Source organism: Echiichthys vipera (genome assembly GCF_963691815.1).
Source record: "Echiichthys vipera genome assembly, chromosome: 2".
Classification (NCBI taxonomy): domain Eukaryota; kingdom Metazoa; phylum Chordata; class Actinopteri; order Perciformes; family Trachinidae; genus Echiichthys; species Echiichthys vipera.
Genome location: NC_139827.1, coordinates 15,073,704 through 15,089,332, shown reverse-complemented (window position 1 = coordinate 15,089,332; position 15,629 = coordinate 15,073,704). Strand labels below are relative to the sequence as shown.

The 15,629-nt window shown below is 39.7% G+C and overlaps 1 protein-coding gene across 3 annotated transcripts in view; it reads left to right on the top strand.

Moving 5' to 3' along the window:
* The window catches only part of pik3r6 (phosphoinositide-3-kinase regulatory subunit 6), a 28,088-nt gene that overhangs the window by 7,419 nt on the left and 5,040 nt on the right, over positions 1 to 15,629 (top strand). The window contains exons 1-13 of one of the 3 annotated variants that reach the window (XM_083934204.1): positions 2,384 to 2,462; positions 4,511 to 4,595; positions 4,911 to 5,015; positions 5,903 to 5,994; positions 6,861 to 6,929; positions 7,518 to 7,650; positions 9,128 to 9,197; positions 9,330 to 9,528; positions 11,214 to 11,373; positions 12,479 to 12,565; positions 13,227 to 13,470; positions 14,280 to 14,567; positions 15,027 to 15,126. In XM_083934204.1, the coding sequence (XP_083790330.1) occupies positions 4,574 to 4,595; positions 4,911 to 5,015; positions 5,903 to 5,994; positions 6,861 to 6,929; positions 7,518 to 7,650; positions 9,128 to 9,197; positions 9,330 to 9,528; positions 11,214 to 11,373; positions 12,479 to 12,565; positions 13,227 to 13,470; positions 14,280 to 14,567; positions 15,027 to 15,126 (1,569 nt within the window). In that variant the 5' untranslated portion in view covers positions 2,384 to 2,462; positions 4,511 to 4,573. Of the gene's footprint in view, positions 1 to 2,383; positions 2,463 to 4,510; positions 4,596 to 4,876; positions 5,016 to 5,902; positions 5,995 to 6,860; positions 6,930 to 7,517; positions 7,651 to 9,127; positions 9,198 to 9,329; positions 9,529 to 11,213; positions 11,374 to 12,478; positions 12,566 to 13,226; positions 13,471 to 14,279; positions 14,568 to 15,026; positions 15,127 to 15,629 lie in introns of those variants that run through there. The other 2 variants (XM_083934203.1, XM_083934205.1) reach the window with 2 other exon arrangements.

Below are 15,629 nucleotides of genomic sequence, written 5' to 3'. Positions count from 1 at the left end.
TTTGTGCTTTAACATAGTATTTATTCAAATGTACTTAACTGATGCATGTTCACATCTGCAACTCAAATCTACCAGTCTCTCACAATCAAAGACCCCCCAGAAGGCATCATACCACACACGCACGCACACACACACACACACACACACACACACACACACACACACACACACACACGGGGAACCCCTTTGTATCTCTATCTCTTCCTATCTGTCTTCCTCTTGCCTGATGGATTCAGGACACTAGCCACAGCATCATATATCTTCACCCTATCACCTCATGCCTGGTACTGGATGCATTTACACCAATCAACTCCTCCAATCAGCAAAATTTAAAAAAGAAAGGGAAAAAAAACACTTTTCTACCTGTTTGTTGCAAACTGTGGGCATCATTGTGCACACTGTTTGTAGGCCCTGAGGAGGGAATTATCCCTGGTTCGTCAGGCCAGGCAGGTTTACTCACACAGACACACACACTTGCACACATCCAGTGGTCCGAGAAGACTTCCTCATATTGTCCTGCATGTTGATGCAGGAAATCACTTTGATTGATATCCCCTCTTGCTTGCATAGAATTAAATTTTGTCAGTTTTACGGGTTTCTTTGCAAGTTTTGAATTTGCGTCTGTCTTTCTGTCTGCATTTGTGTTCCTTACATCAACGAATTGTCTTAGTATGGTTGTAATCAAAGATAAAGAAATGTCTGTTTGGCTACACAGCAAGATGACATGCTGTTTGACTTATTTATAGCTCAAATATAAACTCTTAGTTCTTCCTGAGACGCTGCATGGAGATAAGAGAGCAGCATTCATTCCACTACTTCTTTCTCTCCACATTAGCACAGTGTCGTGTTTGAGATCTCATTGAAAAACGAAATAAATGGAGGAATTTCATGGTGTTGCTTTTACCATAAGCCCCTTAAATCCATTGAAGACACACTTTGCGTCCAGACATAAATTTCCTTATTAAGAAATTCAAGTGCTGTCACTCTGTACTTTTCGGGTATTGCCTGCTAGCTATAAGCTATAAGGAACAAACACGGCAGGTGCTTTCCTTGCTCTATCACTTTGTTCAGGTCTGTACTGTGTGTGAGAGATGATGAGGCCCATCTTTGGCAATACACACTATGCGATCCTAGGTTGGGGATTTCCAGTCAAGAAAACACACACAAACACATACAACCCCCGTCCCCACTGCAGCACTAAGTCTCTCTTGCTCTGTGAACGCACTTCCACACGTCGCTGTCAGGTCCTTCCTGTTTTCTGAGATTTCTGCAGTGTGCCTAAACGGAAATGAGGGCTCCTGTTTTCTGTTCGTCCGCATTGTTTGAGACTTCTGCTGACCACTGTGATGCCTGCTGATGGCTGCCAGCAAAGAGAAGGCGTAGACATATGTGTACGTAGCCAAAACTCAATTCAGGAACTAGTTCACATTAACTGTAAATAGTCAACAGTCATAGGGGAAGTTTTTTTCACTGGAATGTGGCCTTGGCATAAGTACTTTATGGCACCAATGGCAAAAGAAACAATGTGTACAAACAAGGAATGTCATGCAGTGACATATGATGATGTTGACGTTGTAAGGCCTGTTTCATGTAAGATTGTCCAAAGTATCGATACTTTGAAAAACTTTACCCCTTTTGAAATGCTCAAGCTCCATTAATACATTACGTTACATTTGATTGTATCATAAGTACCAAAGCTATACATTTAAAAAAAATATATATATATATGTGCGTCGATTAGTCGACTAATCACTCTAAATAACGACCATCGAAAGAGGCATCAAGTGTAACTTTAAAATTGTGGTAAAGGACAACAGTAGTCTCATGAACTATGTGTTAAGTGATACAGTGCTGACTGTATAGGCCTACACATTTTGTATTAGGCCTATCTGTTTTTCCATCTGTGTACAGCTGCAACTTTAAGTGTTTTGTGTTAGTATAGTAAATCACATCGCTCTCACCTCTATATCCAAATAAACATACAATGACATAGCATGTTATTGTAACAGATAAAACTAAAATGTCCTCTCTACTCCACGATGTTTTTTGTTAGAGCAATACCATATTTAAAATTGGATTAATTATTTGTGTAAAAAATACACAAAATACAGTGATTGACATACAGTACAGTCAAAAAGTTACAGTGTGATGGTGCCTTTGGGTTTTAAGAGACTTCCTTTTTCTTACAAAATGTTCTGCAGACTGTGGTTTTTCTAAGCTAGTTATTTGGAAAAGTTGTAAATGATGCGGTGCCTCTATTTTTAAGCTTTTTTAAACTGTGGTCCCTTCGTCACTTTGGCTGACGCTCTTTCAGCATCTCTCTCTCTCTCTCTCTCTCTCTCTCTCTCTCTCTCTCTCTCTCTCTCGCTAAATATAGATTGTCATCTGCCCACTCATTCTGACAGAGAGGAAATTATGTGTGTGTCACCTCCTACACTGCATTAATAGTTCCTGCTAGAAAGGTAAAAACAGACTGTAAGTTTGCACATCTGTGTTGGCTGGAGTCCATGCATGCACATGGATGCTCTTTGCATGTATGTGTTTCTGCATACTTTTGTAGGCATGTGTGTGCATAGTACGTTCTGTATATTTCTACAGCCCAGTTTGTGTTTTTGTGTCTGTATTTGTATGTATAGAAGACAGAAAAGAAAAAGAAACATTTGAGAAATCTTGTGAATCACAAACCCCTGATAGAGGACAGAAGATGTCAAAACCCTCTCTGTCTGAAAGACAGAGACAAGAGAGTGAAAACACTAGAGGCAACCGGAAACTTGTGGTCAAACAGGCAGCGTTCAGCTGCTGAGGCAGTGCTGTTAGCACACTTTTTTGAAAGCACTGCGATTCTTAGAGGGATCAAGGTTAATCCATCACACAAAATCCTTTCATTGTACACATGCGGCCTGTGGAATGACCCCCAGTCCATCTTGTGAGTCAGAAGTCCAAACACTCACACCCCCTCTTTCTTCTCTCAAACTCCCCCTTCGATTCTGCTGACACACACACACACACACACACACACACACACACACACACACACACACATTGCTTATCCCCTATTACTACCTCATACTCTCTCACAAGAGGAAATATACGCAGCAATGAGTTGCTGTTCTCACTTGCCCGTGACTCTCTCACACTGTAGCTCTCTGTCACACTATTGTTAATTTCAGTATAGAAAGCGTAAGGTGTAGATGTGAAAGACAGACTGGACTGTTTGGTCTGTGCCTGTACAGAACTGGGTAAGTTTATGAAAATGATCTCTACTTTACACCTGTTATGCTTTGACTGGTAAATGTTTGGAAAGGGAAATGGATAAGGATGGTTCTTTTGTTGTCTTGTATTTTTGATAATTAATTATCAGTAAGGGTCATATATAATTTTCTCTGGGTTTTGTTTCTATGACAATGACAATGTTAGGTAGGTAGCTAACGTAACACTATGTTAACAGGGTTTAATACATAGTAAAATACACTTAAAACAAGCTAAAAACAAGCTAACAACGTGTACAGGGGCAACTCTCACCAGCAACATTCAGTGTCTGGTCAATTCTGTCATTGTTGTGACATTGCTTTGGAAAGGATCGATATTGACGAGTGTTAATGTTAAGAGATTTTCAACTCGAACAACCAGAGCGGCTGCACAAAAAAGGTTTGGCGCTCTGGACAAAGACGCTGAGTTTGTTGCCTTTTCTCTAGGTGACCGCATACACTCTCTTATCATTGGAAACAATTGGAAACAATTAAAAACAAACGTTGGTGCTCAGAAAGAAATGCTATGTGGACACTCAGCTTGAAGTTTTATTCACAACTCTCTGCAACTCTCTCTTCTTTAAAAGAAGCAATCTGTGCATGGTTAAATTCTGCAAGCAATGCAGTGTCCTTTGGCAATTAGTACTTCATGTTTGTTCTTGTTGATGGTTTATTTACATTGGGTGTATTCATTTCATCATGCAGGATCTGTAACCCAACAAGGGCTGTAAGTGTGATTTTTCTTCATGTAGTTTCACTATGAATTTAGTGTTAAGTTTGAGAGGTGACTCATAAACATGTGTGGGATCTGAAATAAAGAAAGTGGGTTGAGAATTGAAGTAAGTTGAATTTTTTTATAGGAGCATTTTCTGCAACTTTTGTCACCTGTTAACCACCATTATGGGTCCGTAGGTGTGTTTATGTACGCAGGTGTTTGTGTGGGTTAACGTTAAACTCTAAACTTTGGATTTAATCCTTCAGCAGTAACTACACTGGCATAAATGTTAAGCGGAGGCAGTATACACACAATTCAAAAAGTGAAATGAATAGTGACACATGCAATTAGAGATGATACTAGTCTCTTCTATTCGGTGAGTTCAGAGTTTTAAATAGCTTCATTCAATGTATCAGTGTAATTTTACACCTTGCTGTCTGCAAGCACACCAACAATTTACTTTCAGCCACTGTTCCAGACAGGCTGTCCATCTACTTAGTATTTGACCTCAAACATGACACACTTCCTTTCTTCTTTTTGATTACAGTTTATAGACCCACAATGCATGTGAGACACAGCCAACAAGACCCCCTGGGATAACTCAAACAGTATGCGCAGCATGGAACCAACAGGTGCATACAAAACACCCCCCCCCCACACACACACACACACACACACACACACACACACACACACACACACACACACACACACAGATAACACACACTGTACCCACTGATGCAGAAAAATGAATTCATCTTTTTTTTGGATACATACATGGTTAGATGTGTAGACATTTGGTAACATGCCTCTGGCTTTAATGTTTATTTATTCACTATTAAATAAATTGACTGCATCATTGTTTTTTAGGGTTGTTCTGCGTTTCTTTCATAACATACTTTCTCATATTCAGACTTAAACACTCAACCTCTCAACTTTATTGTCAGCCGGCTGCTCTCCCACAGTTCCAGAGCCAGAACTCTACCGCAGCATCCAGGCTGTGCTCCCCAGGGAAACGGACAACCAGCAGTCCCCAGACTGTTTCAACAAAGGTACAATAGATCTCAGGGCTCGAAAGTAATAGTTTTTAACATATGAAATACAGTGAGAGCAAACAACAAAACATGCACCCCAAAATATCGTTGTGACAGAACGGGAAGCAGACAACTGCACATGGCAACGCTGCATGTGTGTTGGTGCATTTGTTTTAGAGCCAATGGCGAAGCAAATTAAGTTCTTTAAATGTGTGTCGAAAAGTTCCACTAACCTCTCAACATCACTAACGAATGTTCAAAAATTAATTCAACTGACAACCAGGTGAACCTGAGCAAAAAACAAAAAGAAATATGTATAGTTTGGGGTATTTTATATCACATTTTTATTATTAGGCTGTCATACTGTATACTTCATTAACATCTTAATTACTCAAAGTATAAGTTGACCAAAAATGCAAACAATATTATTAGTTAACCAAAAGCTTTATACGTTATTTTTGAGCACTGGATTCGCTCCAACACACTGAAATAAAGTAGAAATATTAACATATATAGATTAATGTCTTTGTCAGATATGGTTTTATCTGTCTTTGCTGTTGGAAATAAAAATCCAACATTATCATGTAAATATAGCATTCACATTCACAATGGTTCTATACTGTATCTAGACATGTAGTAGACGTCTCAAAACTGACTTGATTCTTTGTTTTTCTGTATCCAAAGCAATCCCACCCCATAAACCACCCTGAATAGATATTTACTGAAGCCAGCTTGGGGTTGTTAATCACAGTGTGGAACATTTCACCGTGTCAGCAGTATTAGTCATCAGACATATTTTGGATTAGCACTGTAATGGAGAAAAGTGTGACACATTTAGCAAGTTTGTGTTACTGTGAAAACCCCGCATCTTTTAATGGCTTTTGTGTGTATCTGTGTGTGTGTAGGCATGCTGAGATGGACGCTTCATAAAAAGGTTCAAAACAATCCTGCAAACAGCTTATCTCTGGTGTGGGTGCTGATAAAGGAGCTGGAAAAGGTATTTGATCTCAGCCATGGTACTGTTGACACTATTTGAAACTCCAATTTTAAAGGAATACTTTAATGTGTTTTGGTACCAACCACCTAGCTCTTAAAAATAAGAGGCTGGCCCGCTGTAACTGAATCATTTAAAGTCCCCCTCCACTTACTTTACACTTTCTTCTGTGAATGTCTACTAAATTGTCTGACCTCGACTAAAGTGACTGTGCCAAATGTGTCAATAGAGGGGTGTTTTCACATTCCTCTCCTGAAGTAAGAGATGTCTGCTCACTTCCCTGAAATCTGAGATTCAAATCCCGGGCAAGCTATAGTTGGAATATCACAAATCGTAAACCAATCGCTGTCTAACATGGGAAACACTATTTGACAAGGGAACGACTTTGACACAACTCCGGCAAAGAAGCGGACTGTCAGTACAGCTGTCAGCAACTGACAGTTTCAAGCTAGAGAGCTAAGAAACAACAGAAACAAATTAAAAGATGCTAACTGCACTTTCCATTTTGATCCGCCTGCTAGACCCCAATTTTACTGTACAACATATTCCCATCTGAGCCTGGGACTGACTGTCCGGGTTCAGGACGCCGAAACTATAGCGTTAGCTTCATGAGTTGGCAGCCAGGGCTCAGTTCCGTCCATCCACCTGGGGGGCTCCGCCAATCGACCATCTGCCCGCAAGGCTCCACGATTTGTCCAAGGGGCTCCGCTGCCTCCTTTCTGAAGCCAGCAGGGCAGCAGAGCCGATTACAAGCTGATTATTTCTCTGTCCATCAACTAATTGATTATTAGGCTAATTGTTTCAACTCTAGTAGCAATGTACAGTACAGGAGCTGGAGTGGAGCCCTGACAGTGTTTTCTTCTCTGCAGGCTGAGAGATGGGACTCTCGTAAAAGCATCATCCCCCTGCTTCACACATTGATGTATACCATCATTCAAGTACAGTATTCCCGCCACATTATTGCACTGTGAAATGCTGCCTCAGACATGCTGGGTTATACTGTTTTACATTATTTATTGAATGCATACTGTACATGTAGAAATGTTTTGCTTAATCCGTGTCCATACTAAGTAGATAGTTTTTTGTTATATTACTGTATCTAGTTCTTCTCCTCCTTTTTAGGGATGTAACATATATAGATGAATATATCTGGTTAGCCTGATCGACAACAGAGGCATAGCCACACTGTGTTTTAAGAGAAATGCCCAAATCCACCAGAAAGACAAGTTTGTTCATAGAGAGTTGCACAGTGTTGCATTGGTTTGCCAGAACAGGAAGTGGAATGTGTTTTTATTCCTGTAAAAAGAAATATCATCAAGGAACTGGAATGAGGGCCTATGATTATAGTTTTTCCTCATATGTGAGCAACAACAACATGATAATTATCATTTGCTAACCGTGTGTGTGTGTGTGTGTGTGTGTGTGTGTGCGTGTGTGTGCGTGTGCGTGTGCTTGTGCGTGTGCGTGTGCGTGTGTGTGTGTGTGTGTGTGTGTGTGTGTGTGTGTGTATTTTGTTGACATTCTAGACAGCCTACATCCCAGATGACCTGTACAAGCGGGTTTATGACTTTTGTAAGAGACTCCTGACCTACCCTCATCCCTACTGCACCGTAGGCCTCAGCTACACGAGACAGATAAAAACTGAGCGTGCCTTACCAGGTATTATTCAACCTTCAAAGCTTGGCATTTCAGTTAGAATTTATAACTAAATGTGATTGAGTTTATTTCTGTCAGGGCTTCAGAACAACCTTTATTTTTATTTAGTGTCGCCAAACACTACACCAAACACTTATAGGTTGTATTTGTTTTGATACTTGTGTATGGTATTCTATTTGATTTGCATTCATAGCTATGCTATTCATGTTTTGAACTGACTAGCATTGATATCACTCCTTCAGTGTTGACTGTTCTCTAACAATAAAGTAATTAAGAGTGTTGTAGATCAATGATGACAGTGATATTTATTTATAGCCATTTTGTCATGATGTTGTGATTGCATGCTGTCATTTCCTACAAAGACCAAACCCTTGACACGTCACTCAAAATATTAGTGTCTATTACTCATACTGTTGATGTTGGAATTATGCCCTATTTATTACATGGCTTTGTTGAATACTTGATTGTGATTGGTCAATTATGACATTTTTACAGCCTACTATTTCTGAATTGCAAACCACTGCTATGAATAACAGACCGTATTTTGTGTCAAATTATAAGTAGCCGTGTAATAAGTGGGATAATGAAGAGCTGCGGGTTTTTATTGTGTTTGAAACCCCTTCAGGGCGATTCATGATCCCAATGACCTGCGCGCTCAACATAATTCCTTACAACTACATACTGCATACTACATACTTATACTGCAGACTTAAGCAGCCATTCAGACCAGATGAGCAGATTTCTCCTTTGACAATGACCTGCAGGGTCTTGCCGCAAGAGACAATGGGCCATTATTACATTACATTACATTCATTTTGCAGACACTTTCATCCAAAGCGACTTACAATAAGTGCATTCACCATTAAGATAGCTACAAAAATGAAATAAAACTGCTTCAAGAGCTGTCATCACTCCCAAGAAAAGGAAGATCATGATTATTGTGATGTTAAAAGTCACATATTATAAAGAGTTAGATTTCTATTTTTTTTTTAAATTATAAAGCTGTTCAAGTCCAATATAAATACTGTGAAAGTATCGAAACGATGAAGTCAAATTTATTCATCAAGAACATTTCAAAATGTGCTGTACATACCAAAGCAGGTAGCTAAAATCACAAAAAGAAACAGACAAACAGCAATGCACACAGGCACAGAGCACAAATATAGAAGACCTTAAAACGCTGACCAATAGGAGCAGACTGCGCTTTTTCGGGACAGGGGTTCAAAGAGACAGGCACTAAAATGGAAGCGTTTCAGACAGAGGGGGAATACAGGTATATTCTGATAGATAATATGAGGAAAATGATGTGTTTGTGGGAACATTAAAAGATGTAAACGTGTTCTAGTAGAAACCCAAAGTACAACCATAAACTTAAAATTAAGCATAATAAAGGATCTTTAACTACTCATCAAGCATGTGTCAGTTAATCCATATGAGGATTTGCCACTATACGGTCAATAAATGTCCCTTTGATCCACAGGTCTGATGTATCAGAGGATGGTCACAGCAGAGCAGAGACTAAAAAATGATCACTATCCCTTTCAGGAGAGGTGAGTAATACATTAAAAAAATACATATCACATAAAGATTTACAATGGCTTATTTTATTTCCTTATGCTGCAGCATGTTGTCAAACTTTCTTCCTTGTCCACCACTCAAGTCTGTCATGCATGTCCCTGCAGGGTCTTTGTTCTGGCTGACCCAGAAGTCTTCTCTGGTTCTTTGGGACAGCTGCTGTTCGGTGATATTGAGACGTCCACTTCAGCTTCAGATGAATCCCCTAGTCCTTTAGATCACATGTGCAGCGTGGTCCAACACTCCATACAGGCTGCTTTAGGAGCAGAGCTGTGCCACGGGCCAAAACTGGCTCAAGCCCTAAAGGTCAGTGGAACTGCACAATCTCTTCAGTTATGCTCACTTATTGCCTTCTCTTTAAAGTTCTCTAGTTGTCTTTTGTGGTCAGTGCAGTCTATGACCCTCTATAGTTGTCACTGCTTTGTCTACTGTATTTACTTTTTGAGCCTTGTCTCGTTTAAAGTATGTTGCTTTCTGATGAAGCTTTCCTTATACCCACAAGGATTTGTGAAGTAAATGTGAACTTCCTGCATGTTTGCCATTTTCTCTTGTCTAGTTAGAGCTTGGCTGAGAATTCCCTGTTTTTAATTGTTTACTTATTAACTTAATCATCTTGCTCACAACTGATTCAGTAACATTACATCACCTACATTAGATATTTCTGCTTATCTTCCACAGTGAAAAAAAGATTAAATTTATTTTCAAAAGGTTGACTTTTTAAACATACTTACTTTGAAAGAAGGGTTTAAAGTTTCAATTATTATAATAAAGTGTTTGTTCAACCAAAAAAAGTTAGGTTCAGTGTATCTAATAATAATAAATGTGTAATACCATACGCATTTATTATTATTATTATTATTTAGTAACACTGAACCTAAATGTGTAATACCATACTGTCATGACCGAAAGAATGAGGTCGCGGGTACAAGCGGCCAAAAAGATTATATCTCCACACTGGCCTGGGAACGCCTCGGGATCCCGCAGTTAGAGCTGGTTAATGTGGCCCGGGAAAGGGAAGTTTGGGGTCCCCTGCTAGAGCTGCTGCCCCGTGACCCGACCTCGGATAAGCGGTTGAAGATGAGTGAGTGAGGGTAATACTATACTGAAACTTTCTGAGACAAATATTGTTTTTCATACTGATACTTCCTCAACACCACTGTCTGGCAGGTGGCTGCTTTAAATGTATGGATCACATGACAAAAACATCTGAATATTTAAAAAAAAAGTAAAGGTTCTCAGGATTGACAATAATCTGTACAACATACTTGACAATCAGAATGATGTGGATGTTGAAATGTGGCTGTAAATTGAGTTTCCTGAAACATATAGTATGTATAAAAATGCAGCTACACAGTAAGAAAGTAATGTTATACTAATCAAAATCTCAAGGCACATATTTTGAAAACTGAATGTGATCAAACTGGGCAACGCTGGCAGATCTGTGAAAAATTATGTTTGACAACATGTCTTTATCATTTTGGCTTTATGCTATATTTTTCCCATGTGAATGCACAATTACATTTGCTGACTCTTGCTATTCATTCAACGAGGAGTGAATTAACTCTGTGTACATTGGAATCACATGCATGACATTTCTCCATGGTCCCTACATGTTTTAAGAGTAAGTTTTGATTTTAAGTGATTCAATGCAAATACGTACTTACCAAAAAGACTCTTGAGCCCCGTTAGTAGAATATGATATTGTTGGGCTACATTTTTGTTTTAGCCGTTGAATTAAAAATAGTTTCCCTACCTCATTTGTACGTGGTATATGAAACATCCTGAATGAAGGTCTGTCTTTGAGCTGCGTGGCGGAAGTGTCTCCTGGCACCGATCCTAAAGTAACACCTCAGCAGAACACACACAAGGGCAGACATACATGCGCGCCACTGACCCTTCACCTCTTTGCTATTAATACAGAGTCTATATGTGTTTATCTTCCTGTGTCAATGTGTGTGTTCACCCGCATATGTTTGTGTATTTTGGGACAGGACATGGGTCAAGACGTCGAGCTGCACTTTCAGGAAGTATTGGCGGCCCTCAAGCAGAGTGCGGAGGAAGGTGGCAGAGGGGAGGGGGGAGCGCCGGGGGGAGTGCTGAGGAGCCGTCTTCAGCAGTTGTACAACAAGATTGTTACTGACACGGACTCAGGTAGGAGCTCCCTGAAAAGGAAATACAGTAAAACCATGCAAGGCAGAGTTTCTCTGAGGCACAGCTGCTCTGCCTTATTGGTGTAGCTAAACATCGTTGAAGGCAGGAGAACCACAACAGACTGGAAGTCAAATGCAAAAAGGAAAATAGCAAGAGATGAGACAAGGATATTAATGTTGGATTAAGTTCTAGCAATCTCGATATTAACTGATGAAAACATTCTAACCATACAAAATTTATCAGCATTAAGTGGACCAAACATTTTCTAGTTGGTTGCGTTAAATTATCAACCTCAGCTTTAAAGGGATGATAATTGCGATATGTTTTTTTTCGTATAGATACAGTATGTCACACGTCCTATCAGAGTATTTTATCTAATTTCTTGTTTGGCATTCAGGGTTGCCGTTGTCCTGGTTGCAGTCTAAAAAAAATAAAAATTATTCTCTGAAAAAGGTTGACAGTCAAAACTGGGCCCTGTTTAATGAAAGTGACTTGCGAGCACCGCTTACAAACATATCACATACAATGGCTCTGTCAAATTTCTTTAACTATTATTGCTTGAAAATGGCACATCAATTTGCATGGAATTTAAGAATGGTAGTTGTTTTGGTCAGTAAAATGAGTCATAATGAATTGGAGAGGGAATTATCTTGTGACTATCGCTACATTTTTCTGGGTTCATACTCATTACAACTGATCTACTTGAATGTCAGAAGCACTGGTGTTCAGTTTTCTGTTCAAGCTTTCATTGTCGGGGATGGACATGTGTTCCGTGTCTGACAGGGCTTGACACATCAGTTGTTGAGATCAAAATGTGACCTTGCCTCCATCTAGCGTTTTCCTCCAAATCAGCCGAGTCAGTTGTCTTTATTTTTATAATTTTCCGGATATCTATTTCCATGACATCCACTCTTTCCCCCGCTATTATCATGTCGGTGACCCATCTGATGAACCTGCTCTCCCCCTCATTCCAGCTGGGAGATTGAGGCAGTGCTCACAGTGAGGAAGTTGTGGGGGTGGGAAGGTGTTTTGTTTTATATGTCTTTGTGACAGTTTTGGTCTCTTCCTATCTCTCTTCCTCCATGTGTGGGTGTGTGTATTGCAGAGCTATTGTCCAGTGGACGACTGTGTGACTGCCCTCTTCCTAACCCAGAGATGAGCTTCTACCTGTGGACAGAGGATCTGGATATCTGTGAGTGGCTTTGGAAACTGTGGAGGGTCTAGAGGAAGTTGTTACTACCAGTCAGCTGACCAGGTGGTCTTTCTATTCATTTTGACTGGGGGTAGTGTGTTTAGGATTGGAAGGGGCGAAAGTTGAGACGGAATCAACTTTTGATGAACAGATTTAACCCGAACAGACTTGAAATTGAATCAGGGAAACTGTGACTAAGACATGTACATTTACAGTATGGTCTTTTTCTTAGTGCACAATGTCTTACAGTAAAGGTGTAAATAATCATATTAATTGATCACATGGTAAAATTGACCAAATGCGTACGCACTTGTGAATAGAGTTCTCAGATGGAAAAAATTATCATACTGTATCTGTAAACTGTTTATGCTGAGGCTTAATGCTGCCCTTTAAATGGGGTCATGTTTGTCATGGTCATGAGTCCATTGTGACCTTGTAACTGGACGTTTTCTGCAGGCTCCAAGTTCACAAGTCCTGTACACAACTTTTCCTTGCCGTAAATATAAGTCCACAAGTTCAATTTGAAGACTAGATGAGACATGACACCTGGCAGTGAATAAACAGAGAGAGAGCAGCTGAGACAGTTAATGAAAGGACTTAGTGTTACTATGCTCCACATGAAGGTTGACCACTGAAATGATAAATGTTGAAATGTTGACAGGGCGAGAGCTGGCCAAGTGGTTTCGATCCAGCTCCATGTCGGAGCAGTTCTCCCTCAGCCACGAGCAGGAGGACTTTGAGCTGGGTGAGTCGCCCAGTGACCTGATGGCGTCTGACATGACTCGCTTCTCTGTAATGTCCAATGACAGCGGCATTGAAAGAGACCTGCCCCCCAGTGCTGATCCCTCCTTATCATCATCTCTGGACAATGCCAGCCTAAGTGCATCATGGGTACAATGCAAAAGGTAAATCTAGTACCTGTCAGTTTACATTAAGTAGATGCCCACACAGCTAGATTCTTGTGTTTTACTGTCTCTGTAGTAAAACATGCAAAAAGCATAGGTAAAGCAATTCTTACCTTTCTGGTATTTTTAAACTTTTCTTTTGTAATCTAAAAATGTTCCTAATAAGCGTATGGCGCACTAAAATGTAAAAGAAATCCACCCGGTGTTAAAACTCATCAATATTCAATTCTCATATATTTCTGATAAATACCTGACCATCATTTCCGAGCTCATGTTACGTTCCAGTGCCATGAGAAGTCCAAATTTTCGGACCTCCAACTAGGCAAAGTGCACTGAAATGCCTGTCAAAGTTGAACCTCCTGCTATCTAAATTTAGAGTAGGTCGATCTCCCTGGAATTCATTAGTAGTAGGTTCCACTTTCCAAAAATCCCAACTTCCCATAGCACTCGTACAGGGGGAAGAGGGTGGGACTTTCGATGGAAGCATGTGAGACATGCAAGAAAGGTAAGAATTGCTTTAAGTAGATTTGTTTAGGCCATTGTTTTTAATGTAATTATCTTGAAGACACTTGAAAGTCAGTTGAAATAAAGTAGGTAATCCTCACCAAGAACATTTACTGTAGGTTACTTGATTTTGGTTCAAGGAAAGTGTTACACACATTTAAAGGTCCTACATTATGCTTATTTTCAGTGACGTTCATTATGGGATCTGTTGCATCCCCTGTTTTGGTTTCCAAGCCTTACACAATTTTAAATGATAAGGACTTATGTATGACTTAGTATGACAGTGAACCTTTTCCTTTTCCCAGCGAGCAAGATTCGGTGAGGCTGTTACGGCGTGGAGGCATCAAGATGAAACCATCTGTGAAGGATAGTATGGTGCTGATGCAGGAGACCCTGGAGGAACATGCAAGCCTCGGGGGAGGAGGAAGTGGAGGTAGGGGGGGAGGGAGAGGGGTTACTCTGCAGAGGCGGGCAGGAAGCAGCGCAATGCAGAATCCCTTCCCCAAGCAGCAGAGACACTTTACTGCCAGGATAGTCGCTATGGGAGACGACAAGGTACTAGGCCGCCTGGCCAAGGCCTACTACTTCTTCAGGTGAGGCATAATTATAAGGGAATATAATTGTCCTTGAAACTACTGTAAACCATACAGAATCGAAAAAATCTCTGACACAGTATATACTCTAGATGAAAAACTATTTTGGGATCAAACTACAGTTATATTTCCTTGGTATTCATATGTTGTTGACCGTAGTTGATTTATTTCATTTTGATAGGACACGTGTATACAAGGATGCTTCAAATGTATGGTGAAAATGATTATTGTCACAGTAATAGGAAGCTAGCTGTAGCATGTTCATTTCCTTATATACTGTTTGGTGGCTAACAATCATTTAAGCAATAACAATACAATTTGAACTTACCTGGAAGACTATTAAATCACCACTTTATATTCTTTCCATGTCAGGTTTGCTAAACAATACTTCTTGGATTGCTAATGTCAAGCATGCACACACTTTTCTGCTTCTCACGAATCTTTGGCTTGTCTTTTTAGGAAAAGGGAAGCACGGAGGCTTTTTCTTACAATGAAAGTCAACCTCCAGTTTTACTACATCCCTGTTTGCAGGGCCACAACTCCCATCTCCTCTATCAAGGTAAGGCCACTTCCTCTTGTCAACACACCATCGGCCTGTTATTGTGTGAAAGTCAACACGCATCTAGAGATAACAAGACAAATGGCTTCTGTCGTGACAGAGGATCAGTATATCAAAATGCCCATTACAATGTTTTAAGTAATTATCCTAGTGACGCTATATGGATATGCTCACAAATGAAGTGATAATTTTCCAAGCTGTTGAATTTAGCTGCAATTTATGAAGGACCACAAGTCTCACCTATATAGAATTAAAGCATTTCAATAAATAATTACTAAGTATACAATGAAAATAGGTATTAATAAATTGTTTATACATCTATTTATTCATCTATAGGTAGACTAGATTGCAAAGTAATTAATTATTTGATAAATGGGCACTAAAAAGAGGAATTCTAAAATGAATCTACAAATTAAATAGAATTTAAAGATTTACAACCCAACATAAAACAGTCAATACATTTGTTTGTTTGTTTGTTTGTTTGTTTATTTGGGTTTTTATAT